The sequence below is a fragment of the Tauraco erythrolophus genome, chromosome 4 (genome assembly GCF_009769465.1).
Source record: "Tauraco erythrolophus isolate bTauEry1 chromosome 4, bTauEry1.pri, whole genome shotgun sequence".
In the NCBI taxonomy this organism is placed as follows: domain Eukaryota; kingdom Metazoa; phylum Chordata; class Aves; order Musophagiformes; family Musophagidae; genus Tauraco; species Tauraco erythrolophus.
The window spans coordinates 687,150-702,264 of NC_141468.1; the positions used below are offsets into that span (position 1 = coordinate 687,150).

The 15,115-nt window shown below is 64.1% G+C and overlaps 1 protein-coding gene across 3 annotated transcripts in view; it reads left to right on the plus strand.

Annotated features, from left to right (window-relative positions):
• SBF1 (SET binding factor 1) overlaps positions 1-9,139 on the plus strand; it is an 82,522-nt gene extending 73,383 nt beyond the window's left edge. For all 3 annotated transcript variants that reach the window (XM_086611153.1, XM_086611154.1, XM_086611152.1), the window contains 17 exons: positions 1,419-1,626; positions 1,771-1,967; positions 2,077-2,214; positions 3,207-3,299; positions 3,592-3,669; positions 4,247-4,431; positions 4,530-4,706; positions 5,559-5,660; positions 5,743-5,928; positions 6,081-6,207; positions 6,294-6,424; positions 7,422-7,655; positions 7,876-7,986; positions 8,181-8,392; positions 8,546-8,633; positions 8,723-8,854; positions 9,013-9,139. In XM_086611153.1, the coding sequence (XP_086467279.1) occupies positions 1,419-1,626; positions 1,771-1,967; positions 2,077-2,214; positions 3,207-3,299; positions 3,592-3,669; positions 4,247-4,431; positions 4,530-4,706; positions 5,559-5,660; positions 5,743-5,928; positions 6,081-6,207; positions 6,294-6,424; positions 7,422-7,655; positions 7,876-7,986; positions 8,181-8,392; positions 8,546-8,633; positions 8,723-8,854; positions 9,013-9,111 (2,498 nt within the window). In that variant the 3' untranslated portion in view covers positions 9,112-9,139. The remainder of the gene's footprint in view (positions 1-1,418; positions 1,627-1,770; positions 1,968-2,076; positions 2,215-3,206; positions 3,300-3,591; positions 3,670-4,246; positions 4,432-4,529; positions 4,707-5,558; positions 5,661-5,742; positions 5,929-6,080; positions 6,208-6,293; positions 6,425-7,421; positions 7,656-7,875; positions 7,987-8,180; positions 8,393-8,545; positions 8,634-8,722; positions 8,855-9,012) is intronic.
• The last annotated feature ends 5,976 nt before the right edge of the window (positions 9,140-15,115 follow it).

Sequence of the window (15,115 nt, forward strand, 5' to 3'; positions counted from 1 at the left end):
AGTTTAAAGCCATTGTCCCGTGTCATAGATTCATAGATTTCTAGGTTGGAAAAGACCTTAGAGATCATCGAATCCAACCGTCCCTAATCCCCATTAAACCATATCCCTAAGTAGCTCATCCACCCTATTCTTAAACACATCCAGGGATGGGGACTCAACCACCTCCCTGGACAGCCTATTCCAGTGGCTGACAACCCTTTCAGAGAAGAAATACTTCCTAACATCCAACCTGAACCTCCCCTGACTAAGCTTATGCCCATTTCCTCTTGTTCTATCACCCGTCACTAATGTAAAGAGCCCTTCCCCCACCTCCCCACCATCTTTTCTCAAGTATTTATAGGCCGTAATCAGGTCTCCCCTCAGCCTCCTCTTCTCCAGGCTAAACAGCCCCAACTCCCTCAGCTGCTCCTCATAAGTTTTATTTTCCAGCCCCTTGACCAGTTTAGTCGCCCTTCTTTGGACTCGCTCCAGGAGCTCAATATCTCTCTTAAAGCGAGGGGCCCAAAACTGGACACAATATTCCAGGGGCGGCCTCACCAGTGCCGAGTACAGGGGCAGGATCACTTCCCTGCTCCTGCTGGTCACACTGTTCTTGATACACGCCAGTATCCCATTGGCCTTTTTGGCCACCTGGGCACACTGCTGGCTCATAGCAAGCCGGTAGTCAACCAGCTTGTCCTGTCACTCCACACCCATGTCCAAAGCCCCTCTCCAGCTTTCCTGTAGCCCCTTCAGGCACTGGAAGGTGCCATAAGATACTTTGGATTCTGCTCCTTTTGTTCACTCCCCAGTTTTGTCGGCAGCACTTTTCAGCCCGAGGTTGCCACCACCGTTACGAGCCTCCGCCGCGTCCGTCGTTTAAGTTATTAACAAAACCACCAGCTGCGTTCAGGCCCCGAGAGGTGCCTTTGAGACCAGTTCTTGTCCGATTCTGGCGTTAGGGAAGGCAGGAGGAGCGTTGGGAAAGCTGCAGAGAGCAGCCCCCGGGGGTCGTGACAGCTGTTTTCCCTGGGTGGAGGTGACCCGGGCTGAAAGCCTCGCTGGAGCTGAGGTCTTGCCCGTGTTGTCCCCCTCTCCCAGGAGGTTGCTCTCCTCTGATGGAGGAGATGAGAGCAATGTGATGGAGCAGCCCTGGACAGATCCACGTTGGGCTGTTCCTCATCTCCCAGGGGTATCGAGCGATGTGAAAGCACCAAAGAAATCTGCTCTGACGTCAGCATCCAGGCGCTGACTTTCTGTGGTCACTTCAACCTCACGGCTGAAGGCTCTTGTCCCACAGCCCTTTGGATGGTGGAGGTGGCGGTGGGAGCTCCTGCCCTGTCCTGTCGCTGCTTGGTTGAGAGATGCCTCCAGCCCGGCTGGCCCCTCCAGCTGCACATGTGCCGAGGGCAGACCCAGACTCCCCTTTGTCTCCGCAGTGTCTGAAGAGATGGACAGAAGCACTTTGACCCCCACCACCACCATCAAACCTTCGGACAAGATGACCATCAACCACCTGGTGGAGCGAGCCTGCTGCCGCGACTACCAGCGCCTGGGGCTGGGCACGCTCAGCAGCAGCCTCACCCGCTCCAAGAACGAGCCCTTCCGCATCTCCACCGTCAACCGCATGTACGCCATTTGCCGGAGGTGAGCCCCCGCGGCGCCGCGGCGGAGGAGGGGGTCCGCAGGGTCGGGATGGGGCAGCGGGGGGGTCTTCCCTGGGTGGTGGGAGCTGGGGGGGTTGGCACTGTGCCCCGCCGGGCTCTGCTGAGCCTCTGCTCTGTCCCGCAGCTACCCCGGGCTGCTCATCGTGCCGCAGAGCATCCAGGACAACACGATCCAGCGCATCTCCCGCTGCTACCGCCAGAACCGCTTCCCCGTGGTGTGCTGGCGCAACTCCCGCACCAAAGCCGTGCTGCTGCGCTCGGGGGGGCTGCATGGCAAGGGCGTCGTCGGTCTCTTCAAGTCCCAGAACGCTCCCACCGCAGGTGCCCGTCCCCCCGCCCTGGGCAGATCCCATGCCGGGAGCGGGCGGCAGACCCCTGCCCGGCTCTCGTGCCGGTGGCAGAGCGGTGATGCTGGCGGCTCTCCTCCCAGGCCCCTCGCAGGCGGACTCCACCAGTTTGGAGCAGGAGAAGTACCTGCAGGCCGTCATCAACTCCATGCCGCACTACGCCGACGCCGGCGGGCGCAACACGCTCAGCGGCTTCACCTCGGCGCACATGAGCAGCTCAGGTGAGGAGCTCGGCGCGGGCGGCAGCGCGGCGGGGATGCCGGGGGGCTCACGCTCCTGCGCCTGGGGCCCTGGCCGTGGGTCGTCCCGTCCACCCCAGAGCCCGGGTGTCCGGGTGAGCCGCTGTCCTGGGTCTCCCAGGGCAGAGGAGGCAGCAGAGCCTTCCCAGCGCTCTCCCCGAAGCCCACGGTGCCAGCTGGGCCTCCCTGCCTGCTGGTGGGGACGGGTTTTGGGAAAGCTGGTGGCCCTGGACCTATGAGCACGGGGAGCTGCTGAGCGTGCTCGGATTTGGGCACCGGCTGAGGAGTGGGCGGGAACGGCCCCCGCTGGCTGCAATCTTGGCACCGTTGGCACCCCGGCGCTCGGGGTCTGTCGCGGGAAGCCTCGGTGAGTCTCTGCCTCCCTCGCTCTCCAAGCAGCCTGCCCGTTCCTGCCGGGGCAGAGCTGCCCGGCGCTGCCCTGCCGTGCTTCACTGCCATTCACCCTCTGTGCCAGCCATTTCACCCATCATCGCTGTGGAGGGACTAGGGGGAGCCCAGCCAGGGCTCCCTGCAGCCTGGGGAGGGGGGGACTTGCCAAAAACCCCTCTGACGCCTCTCCCATGCCCAGAGCCGCAGCTGGAGGAGAGAGGGTCAGAGCAGCAGAGGACCTGGCACGGTGGCGAGGGAGCCATGCCATGGAGCAGGGGGCTGCGGCAGCAGCTGGGCGATCCCCCCGCGGTGCCACGCGCCGGGGCAAGGCCAGGGCAGAGCTGCAGGAGGGTCGGGCTCCAGCTCATGCAGCCGCACCGTGCGCCTTTCCGCTGCCGCTCCGGCTGGGGGGTGTTTCCCGCATGTCGGCCTCCCGGCCCTGGCCCCGGGCTCTCCCGCTTGCTGCCGCTTTCTCTCTCCGGCCCCTTCCCCTCCGTCCGGAGCAGCTGTGGGGAGGTGAGGCGGGAGGGCCCCTCCGGAGCAGCACGGCGAGGCCGAGAGCTGACGTTCTGTTGGTGCCACAGATTTCTCCGACAAGAGGCAGCCTAAGCTGGGATCGCTCATGAAGCAGGTGATGGGAGGGAAGGACGAAGGGCCCGGTACTATTAGCCGCGGAGGTGAGGACGTGCGGGCGGACGCTGCCACGCGGGGGCCCGGCCGAGGCCCCGGCTCAGGGCGGCTGTCGTAGAGTAGATGCTTCCCCTTCGCTCCCCCCGAGCTCTGTGCCGTGGGGCAGCTGCAGGGAGGGAGGGCGGGACCCGCCGCAGCACCCCGGAGCCATCTCCTCCATCCCGCTCATTGCTCCTGTCGCTCCGTCCGGGTGCCCGGGCGCCTCTTCCCGCCCGGCGAGAGCGGGGTTTGCCCAGCCCCGTGCCCCCCGCTGAGGTTGCTTTCGTCCTGTGCTCTCAGGGCTGGGGCACAGAGCCAGGGTCATCACTCTCTCCACCCCCAAGTGCGTGTCGGCGAAGGGCCGCGAGACGCCCCGAGGTACGGTACCGCCGGGCGCCCGACCGCCACCCGGGTGCTAACCTCACCGACTGACCCCCCCCCAGACACACTCCCCCCCTTCACACGACTAATGCCCCAGTAACACCCCACCTCCGCCCGCTCACGCCTCCACCGAGCATGTCGCCGGCTCGGGCCGGCTCGCGGTGCCAGCGGTAAGTACCGGGCTCATCCCCCGCTGATCCCGCAACGTCCTCCCAGGTTTGCTTTGGGCTCCTTGTGCATCTGCTGGTGCTCGGGTGGTGGTGGCTGGGGCTGGGGTCTGGCGGGACGAGGCTGGTCCCGGCGGTGCAGGTGCAGGAGCGGGGTCGGTCTCCGCACCCACCAGGGGGGAAATCCTACAGCACCCAGCAAGGAGAAGGAGTGAAAGCAAACCTGCTTCCCAGCGCCTTCCCGGCATGTGCTCCCGGGGTGCCAGGCTGCGGGGTGGCAGCAGCTCGGCCGCTGCTGTCATGGCGAGCCGCTCACCCTGGCACCGGCCCGGCCCGGGGGCCGTGGGGGCCGGCGCAGCCCACCCGCCAGCCAGGGACCCCCACCCTGACCACCGGCTGCCTTGCAGGCAAGTGGGGCAGCATCCGAGCCAGCGGGCGCATGAGCAGCTACGCCCTGAACGTGGAGATCGGGTCGCGCCTGGCCGGGAAGGACCTGCTGGGCACCCAGCACAACGGCGCGCCCGCCGAGGCCAGCTTCCTGCGCCAGCACCGCGCCTCGCTCTACATCATCGGCGACAAGTCGCAGCTGAAGGTAACCCCGGCGCCGGGCAGGAGCCGCCGCGGCGGGACGACGGGGCGGTGGGTCTGCTCGGGGCATCTCTGGCCGTGGCTGATTCTCTGCTTCCGCAGGGGGTGAAGCCGGACCCGCTGCAGCACTGGGAGGTGGTGCCCATCGAGGTGTTCGACGTGCGGCAGGTGAAGGCCAGCTTCAAGAAGCTGATGAAGGCCTGTGTGCCCGGCTGCCCCTCCACCGACCCCAGCGTGGCCTACCTGCGGTCCCTGGAGGAGTCCGAGTGGCTGTCCCAGGTCAGTTGGCACCCCCAGCCTGGGGGGGCCCTGCTCCGGCCCCGCGGGAGGAGCCTTTGCTGGTGGCCATCGCTCGGCAGCGGGTGCTCTTACCTCTGGCAAAGTGAGGACGGGGGTCTGGGTGCCCTCTCCAGAGCATCACGCTGGCATGGAGTGGGCGACACTAACGGAACAAGGCTGATGTAATAGGAACAAGGATAATTAGCCCAGAGAGCTGCTCGGTGGCTCTGGACATGAGCTGCCAGTGTCTGGGCAGGGCAGGAGCTGCAGGACGCCCGAACGCGGCCAAGGGGTCGGTGCAGGGCAGTGCTGCAGCAGCCGAGGTGACCCAGGTGGCTGCTGCTCTGTGGGACAGGTCCCACTGCGGAGCTGCTGCGGGTTGGCACCCTCTGGCTGCTGGAGGGAGCCAGGGACCCACGGCTCTGCTGGGGACCCACGGCTCTGCTCAGGACCCATGGCTCTGTTGGGGACCCACGGCTCTGCTGGGGACCCACGGCTCTGCTGGGGACCCATGGCTCTGCACAGGACCCACGGCTCTGCTGGGGACCCATGGCTCTGCACAGGACCCACGGCTCTGTTTGGGACCCACGGCTCTGCCTGGGGACCCACGGCTCCGCTTGGGACCCACGGCTCTACTTGGGGCCCACAGCTCTGCTCGTGGCGTGGTGGCTCTGCCCCGCTGGCTTTGCCCGTGCAGACGAAGGGTGCTGCAGAGGTGTCTGAACACGGAGTCGTGTATCTTGACCGTTCTTTGTTTGGCTCACCCATTTCCAGGAGAAAGGGTCCCGTTGCACAACGTCCAGCAAATTGAGTTCCCTGCACCCTAATAACTCTTGGCCCTTACGTTGGCAGATCCACAAGATCCTGCAGATTTCGGTGTTGGTGGTGGAGCTCCTGGACACGGGCTCCTCTGTGCTGGTCAGCCTGGAGGACGGCTGGGACATCACCACGCAGGTAGGAGCCCGGCGGCCACCCACTGCAACGGGTGCCCGCGGCCATCTCCCTGCGAGCACCTCGAGCCCCCCTGTCCCCGCAGGTGGTCTCCTTGGTGCAGCTCCTGTCGGACCCCTACTACCGGACGCTGGAGGGCTTCCGCCTGCTGGTGGAGAAGGAGTGGCTGTCCTTCGGGCACCGCTTCAGCCACCGCGGGGCCCAGACGCTGGCTGGCCAGAGCAGCGGTTTCGCCCCCATCTTCCTGCAGTTCCTGGACTGCGTGCATCAGGTGAGCTCCGAGCGCGCCGGCTGCCGGCTCCGCACCGGCCGGGTCTCCCGGAGCGCCGGGGCTGGCTGGCTCCTTGTGTGGCGGGGAACGAGTCCACAGCCAGCCTGGGGTTTGTGGCTCCCGGGAGGTCTCACCCGTGCTGCTCCGTGCAGATCCACCTGCAGTTCCCCATGGAGTTCGAGTTCAGCCAGTACTACCTGAAGTTCCTCAGCTACCACTACATTTCCAACCGTTTCCGGACGTTCCTGCTGGACTCTGACTACGAGCGCATCGAGCTGGGTGAGGGCAGCGCACGGAGCGTGCAGTGGATGGCAGCCGGGCACGGTGCCCCAAATAATGCCCCTTCTCCGCTCTCTTCCCTGCAGGCCTCCTGTACGAGGAGAAGGGGGAGCGGAAGAGCCAGCAGGTCTACAAGTCCATCTGGGATTACATTGACCGGCTGAACAAGAAAGCCCCCATCTTCTTCAACTACATGTATGCCCCTGAGGATGGGGAGGTGAGAGCTCCGCTCCTGCCCCGGCTCAGCCCAGCCCAGCCGAGCCTCCGCGCGCCGCACAGGGCTCGGACGGGGCGTTCCAGGGGCACCCCGGGATCTCCTCTTTTACATTAGTGATGGGTGATAGGACAAGAGGAAATGGGTACAAGGTTAGACAGGGGAGATTCAGGTTGGATGTTAGGAAGTATTTCTTCTCTGAAAGGGTTGTCAGCCACTGGAATAGGCTGCCCAGGGAGGTGGTTGAGTCCCCATCCCTGGATGTGTTTAAGAACAGGGTGGATGATCTACTTAGGGATATGGTTTAATGGGGATTAGGGACGGTTGGACTGGATGATCTCTAAGGTCTTTTCCAACCTAGAAATCTATGAATCTATGAATCCTCGCCCGCGTGGGGCCGAGTGAGCAGCCCCTCGCTGGCTGGACCGTGGCGGTTGCCCACCTGAGGGGTCTTGCCTGGCTGCTGCACTGGCGCCCCGGGGAGGGTGCCTGCTGCCTCGGGGGGCACGCGCAGAGTCGGGCCCGGGACCTGTGACCCTGCGGGGAGGTGGGGGACGTCGGTGCGGCTGCGGAGGGCTGAGGCCGAGGGGAGATCCCGAACTGGAGCGGTCGGGGTCTCAGTTTGGGCTCGTCACCACCACGAGCTGGGAACGTCCTTCCCCGGGGAGGGGAAGCGGCGGTTGCGGCGCGGGGGCTGAGCCGGCCGGCCGCTCCGGGGGCTGCGCTGTGCCGCTGTGGCCGGGCTGCGTGGAGCTCCTGGCTCAGCCAAAGCTGGGAGCAGCTCTGCCATGCTCCAGCCCAGCACTCTTTTCCCGAGCAGCTCGGCACCATCCAGCCTCAGCTGCCTCTCATCACGGGTTGGGAAGCGTCGCCCGTGGGGGAGGCGCGTTGCCAGGGGACCCATTTCCCGTCTGGAGAGCTCGTCCCCGCAGCAGGGCCCGGGACGTGTCCTGCCTGGATGCCGCTGCCCTTCCCGACCGTAACCCGGCTGCTTCCGCAGGTGCTGAGGCCGTACAGCAACATTTCCAACCTGAAGGTGTGGGACTACTACACGGAGGAGACGCTTTCCGAGGGCCCCTCCTACGACTGGGAGCTGGCGCAGGGGCAGCCGGAGCACGTGGAGGAGGCGGATCGGCAGGACACCAGCGCGCCCCAGACGAAGCGCAAGATCATCTGGCCGTGCTACGACAACCGCAGCCGCGTGGAGCCCGACGCCATCTCCAAACTGCTGGAGGTGAGCGTGGCTGGTGGCTGGTGGTGGCATCGTCTGCGTGTTGCTTCGGGGTTTGGCCCTGGCCCGGGCCCCCCGTGGTGTCCCTGGGGTGGGACGCTGCCCCACGCACGCAGTGGGATGGGGTCGTGGCAGGGTTGCAGTCAGTTGAGCCCCCAGGAACAGGGACAGCGGTCCCTGAGGGTCTTGTCCTCTCCTGTGCTGATGAATTCCCCCCCCTCAGGAGCTGCACAACCTGGAGATGGAGCTGGGGCAGGTCCCGGAGCGCTGGAAGGACACGTGGGACAAGGTCAAAGCTTCCCAGCGCACCGAAGTGCGGCAGGAGGGCAGCCGGGTAGGTTGGGGGCCGTGTAGCGGTGGCTGGGGGGGGGCCAAAGGAGGGGGATCAGCTTTGCCCAGGGGTGCCCCGAGCAAAACGGGTGGGCGCTCCTGCAGCCAGGGCCGAGGAGGGGTGCTGGTGCACGGCCCCCAGTCCGGGAATGGCACCTGCCATCCTCCTCCTCACGCTGTGCCCTCTGCTCCCTGCAGACCCCCAGCTCCCTGCTGATGTCCTCCGGCCTGTCCCACCACCGGCGCTCGCTGGGCGTCTACCTGCAGGAGAGCGGGGTGGGCTCGACCCTCAACCTCAGCCTCGACAGCGACACCAGCAGCACCTCCACCCCCTCCAGCGGGAAGCAGGGCGGCCGCAAGAGCACCAGCACGCTCTACAGCCAGTTCCAGATGTCGGAGAGCGAGAACAGGCAGGCGGGGGCTCGGGGGGCTGCTGGTGGCACTGGGAGGGGGGGTCCCTCCCCGGGGAGGGGTGAAGGCGTGTGGGTTCTGCGGAACGTGACCCCGGGGGCTTCCCAGCCCCTCTCTCCTCTCCGCCCTAATGCGCTGCCTGGCCCACGCAGGTCCTATGAGGGGTCGCTGTACAAGAAAGGAGCCTTCATGAAACCGTGGAAGCCTCGCTGGTTCGTGCTGGATAAAACCAAACATCAGGTACGGAGGGGATTGTGAGCCCCGGGGTCTGTCCTTCCATCCCTCCCTCCCGCCCGGAGCTCTGACGCGCGCGGGGCCTCTCGCTGCAGCTGCGGTACTACGACAGCCGGATGGACACGGAGTGCAAAGGAGTCATCGACCTGGCCGAGGTGGAGTCCATCACCCCAGGAACCCCCACCATGGGGGCCCCCAAGACGGTGGACGAGAAAGCCTTCTTCGATGTGAGTGTGGCCCTGCGCCGCGCGGAAAGGAGCTCGGCATCCCGCGGCGCTGCCGCGAGCCCGGCCCTTTGCTCCGGCAGCACCGGGCTCCAGGAGCTGCGGTGCCGACGGGTGTAGCCCCCCCCGGCCCCACTCACCTCCTCTCCCCCCCCCTGCAGCTGAAGACGACAAAACGAGTTTACAATTTCTGCGCCCAGGATGTGCAGCTCGCCCAGCAGTGGATCGACCGCATCCAGAGCTGCTTGTCGGACGCGTGAGACCGGCTCCCAGGAGCCTCTATTCCAGGCACAGAGCCTCCCGGGCCCTGGCCCGCGGAGCACAGGCAGTGCCCAGGCTCGCGGCCGAGCCGGGGCTGGGACTGACTGCAGAGGAGGAGGAGATGGCCTTCCTCCCCGTCCGCCACGGTGTGCCGTGCTGGGAGCCGCAGCCGCGCACCGCCGGCAGCAGCGGGGGCAGGATCGGTGCGTTACACGACGGTAGGACTGTAGTGGAGGAATCCTTCGCGTTGAAGCCGGCCGGGGGCGCGGGCGGGAGCTGGTGCCCCGCTCTGCCCTCCCCGGCCTGTCTGAGCCCTGTAATTAGTGTCCCCTCCGTGCCCCCCCGCGCCAGCGGCCTCGCTCCGGCTCTCTGCGGCAGCCGGCTCGATGGGTGACCCCCCGCCTCGCCGCCCCGTGCTGCCCGCCTCGTCCTCCCCACTGCGTGCATGTCTGCCAGCGCGCCCGCGGGGGAGAACCCGCCCCGCTCCCCCCTGCCCCGGTGCCGTGGCCCCGTGGGGTGGTTGTTGGCCTGAGCGTGTCCCAGGCTTCGGTCCCATCTTGCTGGAACCGGGGAGCGGCAGCTCCGGGTGGGGGTGTTGGCAGAGGGGACCCACCTGAGCACTGGGACCACCCTGCCTGGGCCAGCATCCTGCGGCCGCAGCGGGCAGAGCGTCCCAGCCCTCCATCCTGCTCTGCCCCAGACTTGCACAGGCACGATTGAGCACGGCCCCCGTCTGCCCGGGCATGGTGGTGGTTGCAGCTGCAGGCACTGGGCTCTGTGTCCCAGGAGGGGACCGTGGACGTGGCCACTCTGCTCCCAGCAGCCAGGTCCCTGCTTAGGCTGTGACAAAGGGGCTCCCTGGCCTGCCCGGGGGCACAGTCTCTACCTCTGCAGTCCAGCTTGTTGGCATGGTGGGGCACATTCTCCCCGGGAGGTGCCAAATGCTGCAGCCTTCCCAGTGCCCTGGTGCGGTCCCCTCTGTCCCCGCTCAGCACACGCAGTCACTGTGCATGGAGGGGGGGGATGGACCAGAGCAACCCCCAGGGCGAGGGGTCCTGCGTGGGTGCAGCCAGGACCGCTGGGAACGAGGGTCCTGGTTGGCAGTGACGCCAGGGCTGGGACGTGGCTGGGCACAGTGGTGCCGGCAGGTGCCACCAGCCTCTTTGCACAGGTCACCCCCCACCTCCCCGAGCGCTCCCGCGGGCAGCACCTCGGCGGGCACCGCACAGTGCCACCCCCTCCTCCCCACCACTTCGAGGCTCTTGCTCTCCCCGAGCCCCCCCTCATCCCCCTCCCCCGTGCTTGTGCCCTGCCCACGCTGCCACGCTGAGCCTGCTGGCAGAGGGGTCCTGGCAGGAGCCCTCATCCCCGCGGCGCTGCTGGGGCTGCGCGTCCCACCGCCCGCTGCCGCCGCCCTGCCGCGGTGTCGGCGCAAAGGGGGAATCTCGGTACAGAAACGGCTCCGGCGGCACCTCGTCCCTCCCCTGCACTGGTGTGAACGGGGGGGTTTGGCCCCGCGCCGCCCGGGGGGCGCCCCAAGAGGCTGCGTGGCCGCTCAGGACCCGCTGCCATCCGGCCGCTGGCCCCCAACCAGCCTCCGTGCCCGGCGGAGCCGCCGCGCCGGCCGGGGCCCGACCCTCCCGCCTCCCCGCAAGCTCGGCCAGCTCGTCACCCGATTGTTTTTTAAGGAGCACCATGTTTTATTTCCGTGCAGAGATCTTGTACAGTCTTACCCCCCACCCCCCGGGCCCCTCCTTGTTTCCGTGTACAGTAACGGCCGTGGCAGGTAGCTGGTGTAACTGGGAGGGTTGGGAACTTACCCGAGCAGTTGTAGATTATTGAAGTTTCTGTACATTGTGTCAAACATACAGAGTCCTTGTATTGTATTGTGCCTAGAGGAAAAGGTTATTCTATAAAGAGAAAACTAACTGACTTTAATAAAAAAATTAATATGACACATGCCCTTTTGCCTCACCGCCGCCGGTACCAGCTGTCCCCGGTGCCCCGGGTTGGCGCTGCGGGAACCACAAGGCCTGGGCTCGGCCGTCCGCGGGGCACTGGGCTGCTCCGGCTTCAGAGGGACGGAGCCTCATGGAGAGATGGTGGCACAGCACCATCCCCAACGCTGCCCGCGCTCACCCCCTGCCCGCGCTCAGCCCCTGCCCCCGGGGTGGTTGGGCCGCAGCCGGAGCGCGCCGCTGTGCCAGCGGAGGGTGGGCTGCAGCACGGTGGGGGCTCAGCGGGTCCTGCAGGATGGAGAAATCCACCACTGGCACGTGAATTTTGAGCTTTTATTGATAGTTGGAATTTACAGCCTAAAACTGACAACATAGAGAGATGCAGACTTTTTTTTTCTCTTTTTCTTTTTTTCTTTTTTTTTTTTTTTTACTTTTTTACAAAAACAAAAAACCAAAATAACCAAAAGCCACCAGCATCAGATTTACAATATAAAAGTTTTGACAGTAGAGAGACTAAAGTACATCTGGAATTACTCAGAAAAATAAACAGGGAAAAAAGGCAGTAATTTAAAATTTGTCCCTCATATATACACATAGATACACAGACATTGCTTACAAAGACCCGGTTTCGACATTTAAGGGCAGTAGGCATCATGAGAAAAAGGCTCCCCTATGTCATTGCACTAAATTCATTAACCCAGGTGGGCACCCCCCGCTTTGCCACCCCTTCCCGGTTTAGAGGAAAGGCCACGTGAAGCTGGAATGGGATTTCCACCTTCCCCAGCCTGGAGCCATGGGGTGCCGGGCGCTGCAGGGTGCTGGGCACCGCGGGGACCCTCCGCACCAGCCACGGTCTCGTCCCGCGGCCGATCCCGCTCCGGCCGCTGCGCCAGCCCCGGGACGGCGTTGCTTATTGCTATACGGAGCGCGTCTCACCCACGGCCGCCGCGTTCCGGGTGGTTGGTTTGGGAAAAGGCAGAGATCCGGCCCCCAGCGCTTTCCCAGCCGGGCCACCCGGGCGATGCCCTACACCCGCCCCGAGCCGCTCCGCGGGGCGACGCGGCAGCGGGGCTTCCCCGGCAGCGCTCAGCAGCTCATCGGAGATGTCCAGGGAAACTCGGCTCTGGGAACACCGGAACGGAACGGTTGGAGTTTTAGAAGGGCAGCGCAAAGCGGGTGGAGGGCTCACCTCTGGCACCGGGCACTGCGAAATCCGCCTCCCCAGTGCCCCGTCCCCACGCTGCCCAGGGCTGCTGTGCCTTCCCCCCACTCCGACCGCTGGATTTGAAGGATCCCCCGTTCCGGGGGGCCCAGGAAGGCGTCACCTCACATCGCCCGTGGCCTCGGCTTCAGCTCTACCCCCTGGCTGTGACACGGTGACCGCAGCGGTGGCCGTCTCTGCCATCTCCTGAATCGAGTGGCTGCAGCAAAGAGCAAAGCCACGGAGAAGGGCACGGCCACGGTCCCCTGGCACAGCCGCAGAGCAGGTCACAGCCAGCGCCCCCTGGCACAGCCACGCACCCTCCCTGGCACATCCACAGCCCCCTGGCACAGCCACGGCCCCCCCGGCATGGCCACAGCCCCCTGGCACAGCCACGGCCCCCTGGCACATCCACAGCCCCCCCAGCATGGCCACAGCCCCCTGGCATGGCCACGCACCCTCCCCAGCCAGAGCTCTGCTCCCTCCAGGAGACGCTGGATGACCCTGCCAGCTCCCAGCCTCCCACCAGTATCGCTGCAGCTGCTCCGGCCTCCCAGTTCTCCCGGAGTTCAGTAATTATTTAGAAAAAGAAACTGTTTTGGTTTTATTTTTAGTTTAAACCAGCATTGCGGGTCCTTTAGCCTAAGGTGGCAACTGGTGGATTTTGTGGGGTGGATGGGCCTTCACGAAGTGGTTTGTGCTAACAGTCAAAAAGCCAAACGCTTCCAGTCGCCTCCGGTCTAAACCGCAGCCTAATGCCAAAGAGAAAAGGAACCGACGGAGGTTATGGAAAAGCCCCGGAGAAGCAGCTCCGGATGCTCCAATTCAACAGGCCGTGGACCACGAGCAGGTGGCAAAGAATATTTAATATTCTGATCGCTTTAAAAACGCTGAGTGCAAATTCACTGGTTAAACGGCGGCGTCCTGTCGCGTTAGGAGAACCGGAGCCTAAAAAGGAAGTTTCTGTTTGTCTGAGCAGATACCCCCTGTAGTAAAAAATACCATGGGAACCGTGGATGTTGTCATGTGCAGCAACAGGAATGACCCGCTCCGTGTACGGACGCGTGTGCAGGCGTGTGCACATGTTCACGCACACGTGTGCGCACGGGACGACTGTCACGCGCGGCCAAGCTGCGCCGGTGCCGGTACTTGGGTTGGGTTAAAGAAAAAATACAAAATATCAGCCCAAGAAAAAGGTTTCTGTAAAACTTGACGTTTCAACTGAAGCTGCTCATCTAAATTTTCCAGACTGTCAAAACCCGGTGCGGATACAAACGGCAAAGCCAGAGACAGACACGGAACCAAAGTTCCAAATCCATGACCTCCTTTTCCATGAGCCTCACCGAGAAAAACGCCAAAACGAAGGACCCCTTGAGCGCCTTTTTTGTGGTTTTTAGTCTGAAAAGAGCTCTACCTACCTCGAGGACATGGCGACGAGCACAAAACGGTATTTCACCTTGCCCTGGGGGAGCCCCAGCGAGTCACTCTGTTCTCACGCTCAGTCCCTGCGACTCCGGCCCTTCCGCGAACCTCCGGGCGCCCGGTACCTTGGATTGATTTTGGTTTTTTAATTTGTACCAGTGATGAAGCCGTTTCAGAAGGTGCACACTGACTAATCTGGAAGTTGTATGCAAACCCAAAAGCTCTGAGAAAAATAGGTTTAAGGTGAATTTAGAAATATATATATATATATATATAAATAGTCCCTATATACACGAGCAACCGAAGATGAAGGGCGCAGGAAGGGACGAAGACCACGGACACACAAACCCCGCACGCTCCGGCCGGCGGCTCTTCCACCACACCCCGGCTCCTGCCCCGGCCCAGCAACTCCCAAACCGAACCGCTGGTTCTTTTACTGGGCACAACCTTCTGCAGCAGAGGAGAGAGCTGCTGCTCGAGGAGAATTTATGGAAATACATGGAAAATACTTCAGGCACAGCAAGCGAATGGAAGTGCAGTTCTCGCTTCTAAATCTGCTCTTTAAATTACCAGCGGGGCTGGTGGAAGAAACCATTTTCTTCCTTGAAATCCCAATAATTCTTTTCATCACAAGGTCCCTCTGTCTCACGGCCCGAGCCCACCAGTCCCAGACTGGTTATATCCTCCGCCAAACCAGAAACCAATGGGAAAAGGCAACGCTCCCCTGGATGCTGTAACGGATACCTACAAGGGGGGTGGGGGTGGCACAATTAGTTAAAAATTTGGCTCCAAGTCCCTCCACACCGGCTGGCTCTGAGGTCTCCTGGCTGCAGCACCCGGCGCGGCACGACGTGCCATGCTGTGCCGTGCCATGCTGTGCCGTGCCGCTCGCCCCACACATCTCCTGCGACCCAAAGCAGCAGCGAGCTCAGCCCAGCGCGGGAAACGCCGACCCTGACCACCTCCTCGTGTCGAGGTCCGGCTTTAAGGGTGGACTCGACAGCCCTTGGCAAAGCCGCGGCTGAACGTCGCCGCCACGGCTGACCGCCAGCGGGGAGGGGGCCGCGCCGCCGTCCCGCTTCAAGAGCCACCCCATCACCGGGGCTCCGGCTCCGCTCCCACGCGGTCGGGCCCGGGGGACTCCAGCCCGGCCAAGCACGTGGCGTTTCCCAGCCCCAGTGCAGCCCTCGGCTCCCTCCCGCCAGCGGGCACCGGCCGCAGCCATCGGTGTGGCAGTGGCACACGCGTGTGATGCCACCTCCTGCCGAGGGCTGCACCGGGCAAACGCAGCACGAGGAGGGTCCTTCTGCCACTCCGTGACTCCGCGGGCGCGCTGCACGCTAACGACGCGGTAATTACGGGCCGGCAGCGGTTCTGCTGCCGGGCTTCACGCCCACGGACAAGCTGTGTCGCGCCGGTGAC